At 40.1% G+C, this 15,896-nt stretch overlaps 1 protein-coding gene across 2 annotated transcripts in view; it reads left to right on the plus strand.

Annotated features, from left to right (window-relative positions):
• Positions 1-13,432, plus strand: part of CYGB (cytoglobin) — a 132,169-nt gene extending 118,737 nt beyond the window's left edge. For both annotated transcript variants that reach the window (XM_020806489.3, XM_020806490.3), the window contains exon 6: positions 10,943-13,432. In XM_020806489.3, coding sequence (XP_020662148.1) covers positions 10,943-10,994 — 52 coding nt within the window. In that variant the 3' untranslated portion in view covers positions 10,995-13,432. The remainder of the gene's footprint in view (positions 1-10,942) is intronic.
• The last annotated feature ends 2,464 nt before the right edge of the window (positions 13,433-15,896 follow it).

Below are 15,896 nucleotides of genomic sequence, written 5' to 3' on the forward strand. Positions count from 1 at the left end.
ACTGCAGCCAGCCTTCTGAGATTTGATGCTTTAAGGATATACTGCTACAGCAGCCCCCAGCACCACCATTTGATTTTCTTTCTTTTTCTAAATTATATATGGCTGTTTTGTATTTATATTTTAAACATTATCATGGTAAAACTAGTTTTGATTTAAGCCTTTTAAAAATTCTAGGTGAGGTATAGTAAGGAAGTAGATTAATAAAAATGTACAAATAAGTAAGTTAATGTAAACCAACAAATAAGTGGGATTACAGCCCTGAATTAATTTTAGAACTAAAATCCAAAACATCTGATAGCCTTGTGCTATGCTTATTGTGCACTCATGAGAGCTGCAGTTATTAATTACTTCCAGGCACCAGAATCCTGTTTGTCTTTTCACCATGTGCATAGCTGTCTCTTACTGTAGGTACATTGTTCCTCCTTTCCCAATGCTTATGCAAAGGGGAATCCACTAATTCCTTACACAAATGGGAATCCACATTCAGTCAGTAGGGTGATCTCTGCCTTGAGTAACTACAAGGTGGAAATCATCACAACAAAGGTAGATTACTCTGCCCATAGAGTCACTATACTCTGTGTCTGCAAAGAGAATTCTACCAAGAACATTTTAATTCTGCAAAGTGATTATCAGTAATTGCTTCTGAAAATGGGGAGCAAATTTCAATCATAGTATTTTTTTTGTTGGTAATCAGAATTAAACAAGTACCTTGAATATGCAATTATTTACTAATTATAATACGGAGATTGTCTGTCTGTCTGTCTGTCTGTCTGTCTGTCTGTCTGTCTATCTATCTATCTATCTATCTATCTATCTATCTATCTATCTATCTATCTATCTATCTATCTATCTATCTATCTATCTATCTATCTATCTATCTATCTATCGTTAAAAATTAGGAACATCATTGCTCATTTCCCATCTTAGCTTTTGGGACATCAGAATAAAAAAAAAGACAATTCTTAATAGCTCTGTGCTCCATTTTAGTTCTACATCCATTCTTTTAGCTGGGATATTTTTGCTCCTTTTACAACTGTCTGAAGGATGCATCTTTTGATATTTATTTTTAATTTTTCTGCTCCCCAAGGTCTGGGCTCTACTGTAGACTCTCCTCTCAACCTTATTCAAATAATCCAGAGCAGGAATTGTGTACTATAGTGTATACATTTTAACTGATTTATAAAATACTTTATCCTGCCCTCCGGTTCAATTAGCAGTCAAAGTTTTGCTTACAAATAAACAATTTTTAAAAAGTAATTTATAAAGAGGATAATAGTGATCAGTTAGTAGCATCCTCCGTTTGTGACATCTGTGTCTCATGGTATGTGGAAAGGGGGACAGAAATAGCTCTTTAGCTTGCCTTTTTGCATGAAAATAGTGTTGATTTTCCTTACCCCCCCCTTGTCTATATATGTTATGCATTGCCTCTTAATTGGGGTGGGGATATAGGGTAGGAAATAAGTATTTAGGAAATTATGTCAGATCAATCCTACCACACTTGCCTGCCCCACCAGTCTCACATGTGGCCCCTTGATATGTGATATGGAAGGATGATGGGAAGAGATTGAACAAAAGCCTTTAATTGTGAGATATGGCTTCTACAATAGGTGGCAACACATGGAAAGAAATGTGTAGTCATCCAGTTGTCATTGGATTTCAACCCCATCATTCTTCACCACCAGCTATGCTGACTGGGGCTGATGGGAGTTGCAGCTTGGCCACACATTGCCTATTCCTTCATTCTCAAATGGGCACGCATCCAAACAAGATATGCTGCACGCAAACTCTGGGAAACAAACCATATGCAGTGGAAGAAGTGAGAACTGGCTATATTATGGCACATAGGCAAGATTTCTGACTGTTGCTTATCCACCTCCAAAACTCCCTCCTATACACACAGGTCTCAGTGTATTCAAGATGCCTGCTTGGGATTTTGTCACCATCCTGTTTAACCTCTTGGTGGAGAGGTGCTGCCAGTCTGTGTAAAGACAGATCATTCTTAAGGGCAGAAATACACATTATACAGTAGGTAACTATCACTAGAGCTGAAAGCACATTAGTGTTGGAGAGATGTGATTCAGGCAAACGTACTTGTTTGTGCAATCAAAGTTAAAAGGGAACTCATTATTTCTTCTAATAATGGATTATTCGTAATGGCTGTTTCTACCCTCCATAACTTTCCTTGCTACTCTGGCTTGTTTCATATAGTTATGTTCTTTGGTCACTATTACATGAACTAAATCTCTGCATGTGATATTTGGGATTTGATGTGGGCTCAAGTCCTTTTACGGAGTTTGAGGAAACACCCGGCAAAGTGTCCTCTGCTGGATTTCCTCCTTTGATGATGATCTTGGTGGACTTTCCTGGCCTCATCAACCATTTCCATGATCAGCCAGAGAGTGCACAGGCTCCTCCATTCAATAGCAGAGTCCCCTTGTCATTTGTGAAAATGGAATTCCATAGCTATAGCAAATTATAAAGTAATCACTCATTTTTGTTCTCCTTCTTTCCCATGTGCCAATGATCTTCTCTTCTGTAAAGGCAGTAACAGATTGTACAGCCAAGACAAATGAGTGAGTCAACAAAACATCCTGAAGGAACCATCCATCAGGGAGTGGGGAGAGGAATGCACAGCATTAGAAATTACCCAGTTAAACCTGTATACTTTTTTTGCATATCCCTGTAAGGCTGGGAAACAAAGCATTTCCATACTATGAATGTGTTTAGTATGCAGATGCACTCCTTCTGGTGCTCACCACATCCTGTGGGCCATTTCGACACAGGGAGGAAGAAGATTAACATCAAAAGCTCTCAGATTGCTAGGGGAAGGATATTTTCATGGATGGGAATAAGAAGGCTCAAGGGAGGCTGTGTTGGGATGGGAAATTGTTCCCACATAAACCACTGATTTGGATCCAGCTGGCATCTATGGAACGAGAGGTCAATTCACATCACAAACTACCATGAGATTATCACATTAGTCACAAATTCATGCATCCATCATCTGCACAGAAGATCCTGACGATCATCCAGCAGTGTGGCATGTACCAGTGTATTACCACATTTCCCTGAATTGTTGACCATGGAAAGTGGGTTGATTAGATTTGGTGGATAAGTCATGCATACCTTGTTCATAGAGTAGGAATACCCAATAATTTGAAAGTTAAACTGTTGTATTAACACTTGGGGCCAAATGAGATTGCACATTCTTCAAAACTGCTAATTGTACAATCAACATGAAAATAAAGGTCCATCGTTTATAACTTCCTGATGTTCAGTCATCAAACAAAAGCAAGCTGACGTGCAAATTGTGGAGATGTGAATCCTCAGTGGAGAATAATTGAATGTCCTTAACTTTTTGAGCCAGTTCCTCAGCTAATTGCAAACTTGTCATGTTGTCTAATTTGGTCCTCAGATGCACAGATCTCGGAGTGTGAAGTACGACTCCTAATGTAACAAAGAATAGGCAATACAGATAAAACAAACTGCTAAAACCTCATATCTCTCTTTTTGAGTGCAGTGTGCCCAAGATAGCTGGCAATGACATTCCATGCCCTCTCCCCAAATCCTTCCAAATGCCTTAACATTGCTAAGGAAGAAATGGTTTAAAAGGATAAAGCCTTCCTTTCAAGTGTGTGTGTGTCTGTTTAGTGCTGCTATATTTCTAACTTCAGTGGTGGGAGGCAGCAGAAACTACAGAAACAAGTTGGGGCAATTTATGGCCCGCTCCTAGTTAAGGTACCCTACAAAATGGCTGTTCTTTCTGTTTTCCTTTGATGTGCCTCCCCTTCTGCCACATAATAAACATGGTTGTCCAGATAGTTTGTTGGCTATAATGACATATGTTATTGCTCAGGAAACTTCCCCCTTTTTGGAAGAAAATTCCTCAAACATGACCAATAATCCAATTTTTTAAAAAAAAATATTTCATTTTCCTTTGGGTAAGGGAAAATCATAGGGACTGGAATTTGGAACAGGGTACTGGAATAAATAAAAATACAGAATGTGACAGAGAACAATATACCATATTTTTCTGTGTATAAGACTATACTTTTGTCTAAAATCTTTAGAGTAAAAATTGAGGGTCGTCTTATACACAGAAGTAAGCTGAGAAAGAACAAAAACAAGTGGGGGAAAGCAGGGATCAAAGCGATCCTATATCTTATATCTTCTTTCTCATAATTGTAACCCATTCGTGTTCTCACCTCTCATCCAACTGTACAGAACTCCCCACTTTTTTCTAGCCACAACAATTTCTTTGTCTTTTAATACTTCAGTTAAAATATCCACCTCTGCTGCTTTGACAAAAAATTCTGTTAACTCCAGGATTGTTGGAGTCTCCTCTTTTCCCCACTATTTGTTATATAAAATTCTTGCTGCTGTAGTTACATGTATAATCAAGTATCTTTTTTCTTTTTCTATCAAATCTGGTATTATATTCAATAAAAACAGTTCAGGTTCATATGGAATTATAGAAGATAACATTTTTTTTGTAAAAACTCATGGACTAGTTTCCAAAAGCTCTTAACTTCCATACAGGTCCACCACATATGATAAAAATTATATACTCCCTCACCCTAAGAAAAGCCACCCTAAGAAAAGTATCCTGTAGGAACCAAACAAACACTCAGTGTTTTTAAAGAAAATGTTGGGGTGGGTTGCTAAGGTGGGCTACAAAAATATTCCACTGTGGTCTCTAGAAGGGCTTGTTCATTTGGGAGGGGGGTTAATTAATATTTTGAAGGGGAGGAGTACTTGGCTAGTAGGTCACATTTGAGGCCCTGAGGCAACATGTAGCTGTTCTTGCAGGCTTCCACTAAAAAAGGGGAAGTCAGAATGGTTTGCAGATAAAATAATATTGGTGTCCCTGAGAATGGCATGTTCAAATGCCCTCGGGCTTGTACTTTGGATGGTATACTGAAAATAGTAGCTTCTGTCTGGCCTGAACACCCATATTCTGTGAATTAAGCAAAGCATGCAGATGATGTTGGATAAATATACTAATTTGTGGTCTTTATTTAGTTTGCAAAACTTTTGCCAAAATGTCAGTGGTGGGTAGGATAAATTATATTCAAACGGCATATTATGCCCAACTAGATACATGAACCCTGATGGCCCCTATCTTCTCAGAACACTTCCAGTAGATTCGCAAAATCAGCCCTGAAAACCTGGGGGTGGGGGAGAGAGGCAACTGTTTGGTGCAGAGAGTTTCTGAGGAAACCAAGCTGATAGGGAAAGAGCCTCCCTTTCCTTTCCCTCCTTCTTTGCTGGAACTTTCCTCTCGCAAGGAAACTTTGTGGAAGAGAATCAGCCACCAAGGGAATGCTACATACAGCGGCGGCAGCATAGCAGTCAGTTTGGCCGTTGGAGTTCCTCATGTGTGTGACCATAAGGCGAATTTGCATTGATGATAATCTTCTCATCCATACCACCAGTTAGTGATTTGTCCTCATGAGAATCCCATCCCACATCCCAGTCGTGGTGTGCTGAACAATCATCTGGGTAATACACCATTATCTCAAACACTGCCACTTGGCTTAACACCACCAAGGTTTGTGGTGTTGTGCAACTTTTCACATTCACATCATGACTGAGATGATGGGCTAACTATGCAGAAACGAATGCACTTTTATGTCCTGCTTGTGAGCTTCCAGGGGCTTCTGGCTGATTACTGAAGTGAGAGTGCTAGGCTACAAAGGCCTGTGATGTGATCCAGGAAGTCTCTATCCATTCTTAAGCACTGACAGCATCGGAGCAACAAAAAAGAACTGCCTGAATCAACCAATTCAGATCATTGCTGGCTTGCATTTGCTAACCAGTTTATAATTATAAAATCGCCCATTGCCCATTCGCCACTCTTTGAAGTCTGGCTGCAAAAAGAAGAAGCAGGTGCAGTTTTAAATGGGAAGTCAGCATCTACTTGAATTCAGAATTTAGAATTATATGGCTTTCTACCTCAGCTCCCTTCTCTGTGGAGCACATTGTAAAGAAATATAGCTCAGCTGCTATGAAGATCAAATGAGATCAAGATCCTGGAAGGGCTTGTGAAAGATTCTGCTTTCTGCATTTTCTATGCAGGGAATACAGCCAACCATCTACTGAATGGCTGTCACTTGAAAACATTTTGCATGTCGAGAGTTCATTATCTGGAGAGTTGATTATCCTTGTGATCTATTCATAGTGGGCTGATTGCCATATCATATTAATTCTTTTTTCATGTCGGCCATTCAACTCATCATGTGACCAGAGCTTAAATAAACAATCAGCTCCCCATGAACTTTGAGTAGCCACTTGGGTGGTTTCTAAATGACCACCATCTGGTACTAACAATGAGGAGTCATCTGCTTCTGATCCATGACATGGCTAGCTAGGGAACTGATCCTGAAGGATTTCTTGGAGCTGGGAGGAGTGTAGAATTTCTTGGTGCCAGGGGAAATAAACGACATAGTCCTGGCAAAATACAGATACAGCATGAAGATGCCCCTGGGTCCAATCCCTGGCATCTCCTTTTAGGGCTAGGGAAGACTGCATCTGAAACCGAAGAGTCCAATCAGCGTAGGAAAGACTGAACTAGAGGGACCCTTGCTCTAAGACAGCTTGTTGAAATTGTTTGTCACCATAGGCCAATGGTCCAATTGTCTAATGGGTCAAGATAGGAATGGAACAGGAAATGGGTAGATATACCGATCTGCCTCCTGTATGTGGAAGACCCTGAGGAACAACTGACACGGCTTACTTTCTTTATCCCTCATTGCAACACAGTGGTGCTATTTCTGTTCTCAAGGACTATCTGCTTCTGCAGACAAATGGTAGATGGTCCAGTTTCATCCACACAGAATGTGTACTTCTTCATCTCTGGATTGGGACCTTTGTGGACCAGCCTGCTGTTAAGGTATAAACAGTCCTGGTTTCACCGATTAAACACAGAAATCCACATCCACTGAGGATTTGAAGAAAGAAAACAGATTTCCTGCTCTGATACTAATGCAAGAATGTGGGATGGCCTTATCTGCCTCTTCTTTATCTGCTCAAAGTGATAGGATGTATCTGACACATGCATAATATAAACTCTTGTCACCGAGATTAATTCTCCAGTGTTTGGCAGCAAATAGATTAAATAATGGGCAATGAGGAGGGAAACATTTATTTATTTATCTTAAAATGGAGGGGGCAGTTCTCATCTTCTTTTCTTATTACAGCAACACAAAAACAAATCCAAAATGGGATGTGTGTGTGTGACTCACAAAAAAACAGAGATAGGAGTGTGGAGGAGTGGCAAGAAATCTGTCTTTGGCGTCTTGCTTCCTACTTTGTCCTCTCGCACAGGGAAAGCTGGTTAATGACAAAAAATTACACACCACCAATCTTCTCATTTCACAGAGAGATGGAGCATGGAAAATTCCATTTCCTCCCCTGTGCAGAACTCCTGCCAACATTCCCAGGGGATCCCGGAGTCACTAAATATAATACAATCATCAACCTGTAGTATTAATTGACTCAGTAAGTTCCTTAATCTTCCCTCCCCGTACACTCCTCTCCTTCCCAAAAAGAAATATTCATGCTTGTAATAAATTTGACCTCCTCCCCTGTGTTTTCATTAATGGCATTCCTTCCAAGGACCCATTCATCCAACAACTTCTTCTCATTTTGAACTGGAAGTGTGAAGGGGTTGAAAAATAAACAAACAATGGAAGCATATTCTTTTCTATTCAGAAACAGGTCTTGTAGAGTTTAATGGGATGGATTTCCTGGTAGGTGTGCATAGCATTGTATCTGAACTCTACTAAATCTAGAGACCACAGAAGACGCTGGAGATCTGCTGCATTTTTGTTAGTTCAGTTTGGCATAGACTTTGGCAGACACAGCCAATGTCTTCAGTGGAAGACAGTTGTTCATCTGAACCAACAATCTGTGCCCAGGAAAGCTCACTGGAGGTTACATCTGCTTGTGTTAAAAGTGCTACATAACTGAACATGCCCTGAAACAAACTGGACATGAAATTCTATTTCAAAATACTGAAATACTGGACAACACCAGCAATCATTACGTCAGACTGCACAGGGAAGCCATTGAAATCCACAAGCACCAGCACAGTTTCAACAAAAAAAGGAAAGTATGAAGCTCAACAAAACTTGGCTCCCAGCTCTCAAAAATACGACATGCAAAAGGTCAACGAACTCTACCCAGCCACAAGGACAGGGGATCACTGCACACAAAAGACCAGCTAATGACACCCATCAACCACAGGAACAGATAATCTCTTCTCCTTAGCACAACAATACACCCACAACAATACACACTAATCACCCATCTACAGAAAAAGACAAAAGCCTATCTCACAGCCACAAATACTGCACTCCCAAGCCAACTACACCAGAGCACAGGTTGCTGTCCTCTGAAGATGCCGGCCACAGAGACTGGTGAAACATTAGGAAGAACAACCTTCAGAACACGACCAAAGAGCCCGAAAAACCCAGAACAACCATATTCCACATAACTCTTTGTTGTTTTTTCTGCATCACATTAATACAACTATCTAGCTGGAAAAGCATTGTTACTACTATGCATTACGTGTAATTTTAAACAACTGAGCAGACCAAAAAAGAAAATTAGCAAAGCATTGTAAACTTAGCAGCTGCTTTCCCAACCATGATACTAAAGGAGGCTTATTAGCTGGATGCATAAAGCTTCCACCTGCAAATTTGTAGGGGGTCCCTCTTGTGCCCTGGTTGTGAGGTTATGCATGAGACCTCAGCAGCTCTTTTTCTTGTTCATGAATGTGTTCTGTCAGGTGCATATTCACATCTCCATCCTGTTTATTGTCATCAAATGGATCTTTCTTTTATTCCTTTTTTAAAGTACTTTCCAGGAACAAAGCCAGTGGTTCCCAGATTTCCCTGAATTTCTGTGAATTAAGTTGCTGTTAAACATATAGTCACTATGTTTTATTCATTATCAAAATTTGTTTGCTTATAACTATCCATATTTAATTCTTCTCAAGAAGCCTCGAGGCACAATTTGCCAATTGAATGTAATATGGCTCTCTTGGGACTGTTTTAGGTTGGAGAAAGCCTTTTCTTCAGAAACTGGAACTGATAACATCAGTGTCTTACAAAGGCTAATGAGGGATGACACTTATGCAAATTATTCCCCATCCCACCCCGAGACTTTGGGGGGGATGCAGTTTTGTGTTTGGGATATGATTATTTTTGAGGGATCAGAAGGCTAGAGGGGATTTGGGGGACCACTTTCCCCAACCCAATTTAAGAGCCAGTATGAACTGGGTGACATAACAGCAAGAGTGGCTGGACTTTGTTAAGGCCCAGAGAACTGTATCTACTCAGAAGGCATTTTCAAAGAAATAGTCATGTTGGACTGTTACAACAACTACAACAGAGACCAAAACAAAAGCTTGGTGACACCTTTCAGAGTTACAATTTTATTTTAGTGTGAACTTCTATAGGCTTCTCCGGACACATAAAGCACATTATCTGGACCACAGGTTTATACACCGTTGACATTGTCGTGGTGACAACATGTAGGTAAGGGTTAAGGTGGGTGTGGCACCACGCAGGTGGGTGTGGCACCACGCAGAATGACAGTTGCATATTAACATCTGCTAATAAAGCGACATAATGGCAATGTCATTACTAACATAGGTGGCGAACTTTCAAGGTATTGATATCATTAACTTCCTGGCAATAGGAAGGTTCCAGGGATGTGGATTCTTAGATCTTGACCTTTAGGACCTGAGGTTTCCGAATTAAAAGCCCCAATCTTTATTAATATTATGGATAAACATGGGGCTTATGACTCTCAACTCACTTCAGCTGTGTTCCATTCAAATCTCCATTTGTAATTCCTTTTTTCTGCAATGCCCCTTTAAAGATCAGTGACAGTGTTCTGACACAGGCTCTGTCTGTTTTTGTATCTCATGTGACATTCGTGTCCATTTCTTCTCTTGCACAGAGGCTCTCCCTTGTCTTGCCCTCTGTAGAACATGGAGGGGAACTGCTGACAGGGGATCGCATAGGTCACATTAGAAGATAAGTGAATGGACTCCTGGTGGTATGAATAATATTGGGACCAGTTCTAGTGGTGCCAGAGTAGATACGGGGGCACAGCTGGTCTCTTATGTTGGTCTCTCTCTCTCTCTCTCTCTCTCTCTCTCTCTCTCTCTCTCTCTCTCTCCACATTATCTTGCTGGTTAAGAATCAATGCTGTTTAAGGCTGGGGAAGTGGCTCTCTGTAAGTAAGCACAGACCAGCCACAGTCTGTTCCCCATCACCATGTACAGTATAATAACCTGTGGCTAAAAGTCCCACAGAAAAAAAACGTTTTTGTCTCAAAGACACCACAGTACTTTTTGTTTTTTACTCAGGAGGCAGAAATCTTATACATAGTACCTGGGAATAAATCCCACTAAACACAGTTGGATTTATTTAGTGTATAGACATATTTCTAGGACTACATATTGAAATAAATTAGTCCTCTTAGCCCAGCAATGTCTCTCTACAACTTCTATAAAAAAAAAAAACAAGATATGAATAATCTCTGTCCCTCTAAAGTATTCTTGGATTACAAATCCCACCATCCCTGACCATTGGTTCTGAGGGCCTGGGGGGCCCCAAAAGCCTCTGGACAGCCACAGATGCCTTATTCCTGGTGTCGCGGGAAGGGATCCCATTCTGCCATGCATGATGTGAACACTCTCAGTTATTCATAGGGCACAGGTGACCAGATGCAAAAGAGAACCCAAAAAGTTGTAAAGAAGAGGAAATTGTAACTAGTAGAAGCCTGTCCAATAAAAACTCCCTTTTCTGAACACCAATTGACTATTCAAAAGTCTTTGCCCTCTTCTCCATCTGGCGGCCCTGTTGTGAGATCACATTGCTGCTCAGAGATGGGAAAAGTGAATGACGCTCTGCTTGCTTTTTTTCAGGAACCCCCAGGTGACGGCGGTGGCAGCAGCAGCAGGAGCAGCAGCCGAGTGACAGAGCCCCGACCGCAGACCTGAAACGCTGTGGCTCAAAAGAACAAACGTCACCGGAACATGATAGCACCCAAGAGAACTACATCTGTCTCCTTTAATTACCCCATGTACATATTAGTGAGTGGAAGTGCTTTATGATTTCTATAGCTCCAGCCAGCAAAGCTATAGAGTCACAGGTGTGCGTAAGCACTCTCCCCAAAGTATAGACAGGCAAATTTAAATCATGTACACTGTGATGGGGGGGAGGGAATATCCTTAATTTCCCCAGGGAGAAAACAATGAAATAGATCACGACTGTTACAGTTCCTAAACATGTATAGCTTTGGAGACTTACAATGTTTGTCTGCCTTGCAGAGGACATTCCATTAAATGGCACTGAATTTGTTTGTTTCCATTTTTTTGTACTAAAGTTACAATTTAAGGCTCTAATATTTGAACTCTGCAAGTACTTTTGTGCCCATATATCACAAGTAACTCTGTGTCCTTGTTTTAATCAAAACACTAGCAATGTGTGCATAAGTGCTTGCAGGATCTCGGTCCAAAACTGTATCCGCATGATCCATTCAGAGCCGTGTCCTTCTGGGATAGGTTTGACCACAGTAAACGTAGCCTAGATTTTGAAATCTTACCTATGGGTCTGATTCTAGTCTTGTCCTTCGTTCCTGCTTTTTCTCTGCTGTTAACATCTCTCAACTGAGGTTTGTCTGGAATTATATCAACAGTGTTTCCAACTCTCACTGTTTTGTCGTAAGTCTTGTATTATGATCTAGTGTTTCCCCCCAGTTACAGATCAAACTCTAGGAGTCATGAGGTTACAGGAGAGTCTTTCAAGGAGATTAAGCCAAAGCTTAAACATGTGAAATCATTGCAACAAAAACCAAATTATAATAAATTCCTTTAATAAGAATCCCTCATCCTTTTGAGGCATTATAATGATATGTATGTGTGTGAATGTCTGAGTCATGGGTTTTAATCAGTCTTATTGATTTAGTCTTATGGTTCATTGAGATCCCGGAGGGCTTCCTTATGAATAAGTATGCACAGAATTAGAGATTGTGTTGCACATTTAGGTCATGATCCCTGTGGCTAGTTATAAGTGAGCAATTCCCATGTTAACAAATGAGGCTTATGCAAATTTAACTGTGCATAGGGTTACAGCCGGCAATACTGTACCAGGAATTTTAATTCTTTTTCTTTCAAGTCACTATAATGAATGATTTGATGTTCACCAGGAATGAACTCCAGTAAATAGGTTTGCCATTTGATCAGGAAAATGAAAACACACACACATGGATTCCATGTTTCTGTGCCTTTAATGGAGGCTTGAGCTACAAAAATCCGAAGGTGAATCTTTCCTTCAAGGCACAGAAGCAAGCATTATTGCCTGTTAACAACTACCAACCAATCTGCTGTTAAAGGGTATGTCCCCCCCACCTCCCAAAAAAGCTGGCAATTCTCATGTTTTCTACCAAATATTCATCGTTCTGCTAAAAATCTACATTACCAGCACCATTTTAAAAATTGTTTAAAAGCGATGACCTTGGTGGCTGAGATCAGAAACCGATCCCGAATTAATCTATGATTGTATGCCATAATCTAAATGTACTTTAAACTTAATTTTCAAAGTAGATGAAAATAACATTTTTGACAGAGAAATATAGACAAGCTGATTAGGCTTTGATGTAATACTTCAGAATTCAACTTTCAAGCCCTATGAATTTTAATCCAGAACAACCCCTCTTGGCTTCTCTCTTTTTTAAAAATGGTGATGGAGAAAGTCTGACTGTTATATTTCTATATATAGAAAACAACCCACCATGTCTCTCTCTTTCTCCCCCCCCCCATATATATAGATAGAGATATAGATAATTTTGACTAAATGGATTTCATTATACATGAGAAATAGCCAAGCACAAATGAAAAATGGAAGCAAAAATATTGTATCTTGCCTGCTGTTAAATCACAGATGGAAAATTAAAAGTGGTGGAAGGCAACATAAGTATTTAGAACTAGTGCCAGTAGAATACAATGAAAACACAGGATGTAGCTCTTGACTGACTCTCACCCATCAACTCCATTCCTTCTAGGCCTGTTCTAAATTGCAGGGGTCCCTTGGGGGTGGGGGGGCAGGAAATGGTTAATCATCTGGATTGTCTGTTAACAGCCATGCACAAAAAATGGCACTGTATAAAATAATAAATATTAATACATATGATTTAACTGTGTATTTTATAAAATAGGCTTTTTGGTGCTATGAAAAGTGATTTGTGAATGTTTCCTTCTAATCGTACAAAATCCTCTTGTTTATTATACCAACATACTAGTTGATCCCTATTGTACTTTTCCTCTGTATTATTTGTATGACTTATGTATGCTGCCAATATGCTGTCTTGTGGTTTTCTTTACTCTTTATACATCTGTTCCTTGTTATAAGTGTCACCCTTCTGTGTTTGTTGAGTCTCCATGTATCACCATCTAGTAGGCTGGGGTGGGTCAAAGGATGGGCAATAGACTAGTCCTGGGGTGGACATTTACAGCTCTCCGGATGCTGTTTGATTTTGGTTCCCAGCAGTCCCAATGGGCATGGCCAATGCTTAGCAATGATGGGAGCAGTAATCCCTGTCAAGAATCTCAGCCAACCAACCTAAGGTTGAGTACTTAATGCTCTGTGGAGATTCTACCTTATACAGTATTCACCAGTTTGTGGTTTTTAAAACGTCTTTCCCAAATCAGTCTTCAAAGATACGAACGTTTTCATACAGGAGAGTTCTTCAGCTGCAGAAGGCTTTGGTTCCATTGAGCAGCTAAACTCCTGCAGAACACTTCTGAACATCCAATTACATTATCTGAGGAAACTTCAGTGGTAAGAAAATGTTACGTTCTGCCTATTTGACTCAAGGTCTGCAAGAACACTAAAAGTCAAAAGTGGTCAAATAGCTATACAGCTGCACCCACACAAGTTGATGACCCCTACTGATTGTCTTTCAGCTCCCACCCCACTCAAAAACCATGGCCATTGCACAAGAGTATCTGCTGGGCTGGCTTCCAGCTTCTGCTGAAGCAACTTATCTTGGGTCTGAAAATGCAGGGCACAAATAACGGATGGCCACTACTCAGAGATGGAAATCTTTGTTGCCAGGTGCTAATATTCCATTCCCTCATGAGAGTACATAGCTGGCCAGTCTTAACTGAATGTTGCATTGGATGAACTCTACTCCAGCATAGCAACTCTCACATTCTTACCTTTTGTGCTCCTGAAAGTTAGGAAAGACAGTGAAAAAAATAGAAGATGGTTTAAAGGGCCCAATTACACATTTGATAACACTGAATCCAAGGGAAAGGCTGCCACGTTTGCTCTGATATTAAAACTTCAAATGCCATGCAAGGCTGCAGAAATAAACCACAGGGTAGGCAATCTCTAGAGTTCTGGATGCTGCAGATGTCTGTCATTGGAGGGCTACACCCACCCCTGAGATCCCCCTGACCCTATGTCTTGCAATTATTTTTAAAGCTCCTTGCACATCCTGCTAAAAGTTATAAAGCGGAGTCCTTTTCAAAATAATGAAAATTTGCCGGCCATGTCCCCTAGAGGGCGCAAGGGGACTTTTTGAGCCTTTTAAAAAAACTGAGTAGCCTGACAAATATTATTGTGACAAATAAACTAATGAAATGCCAAATAGGCTTGTTTAACTAAAGGCTGCTCAGTCATCAGAATATGAATTCAATGTTAGCCCATTGTTGTGGGAGTTAGCTTCCTGTTCATCCTTTTTTCAACACTGTAGCTCTGTCAGTCTGCTTCAGCCCAACACAAAGGTAAAAATAATTGAATAGATTTATTTCAGTGGGAGCTTTTATGGATTACAGTCCACTCTGTGAATTGTAGCTCATGCCAGAATAAATCTGTTAGTCTCAAGTGTGTCACAAGTCTTTGCCTCCCCCCCACACCCCAACTTTTTGTTAATGTTTACAGTATCTTTTTGTTGTTTAACGTCACCAGAGGAGCACTCCTCATGAAGAACATGTAGAGAATCTTTCTTAAAATCACTTTTTAAAAAAGTATAGGAATGTACTGATTTGCAATATGTGACCAAACCTTTTCAATTCCAATGGTGTCATAAGAAAGATGCTATGTCATCTCTGCAACTACATATCATTCAACAATCAGAATAGAACAATTCAAGCAGTGAAGGAACAGAAGTCGGGCAGTGATTATTTTGCTCTCAGGCACAAAACATCTGAGTGGTTCAAGGGCACAGAAGATACAATCACCCCATGACTGATACGGCAGTTTGAGAGAAGATATATTCATTAACTGACTGCACAATAAACAGATGCAGCTTATAAATCGATAGTACATGAGTTCTCTGATCCATGTGATAGTCTAAGACATTTGATGATTCAAGTCACCTCTTGAAGATAAATAGATATGGCTCTGAGCAGAGTCTAGATGAGAGATCATGGGTCAAATCACACATTAAAGGAAACAAATGTAAGAGTGGGTGATAAAAATTAAACAAATTGTAAACCTTTGTGGATAAAATTCCACTTCTTCAGGCTTAGCACAACTTCCCGATAGACAGTGCAGAAAAACTGTACACCAAAGTCTAGAAATTGATGGTACATATCTGTGAGAAGTGATGTAAGTCCTCTTGAGGCTACTGTCTTGAGTCTGGTTGGAATTTTACACCCCTGTTCTTAAAACCAAAGGTTTCCAATTAAAGGAAACATGTACCGTATTTCCTGTTTTTAGAACATATGTGATTTCAGGAATACGAATTCATTCTCTCCACATATGTAACTCCTTCCATGTACCATATCTGAACAATTATACTTGCAAATAAAGCCTGTCTTTGCCTCTCAGTGACCAATCACACATGAAAAAAAGCACCATCTAATTGCCAAC

The sequence above is a fragment of the Pogona vitticeps genome, chromosome 2, assembly GCF_051106095.1.
Source record: "Pogona vitticeps strain Pit_001003342236 chromosome 2, PviZW2.1, whole genome shotgun sequence".
Lineage (NCBI taxonomy): Eukaryota > Metazoa > Chordata > Lepidosauria > Squamata > Agamidae > Pogona > Pogona vitticeps.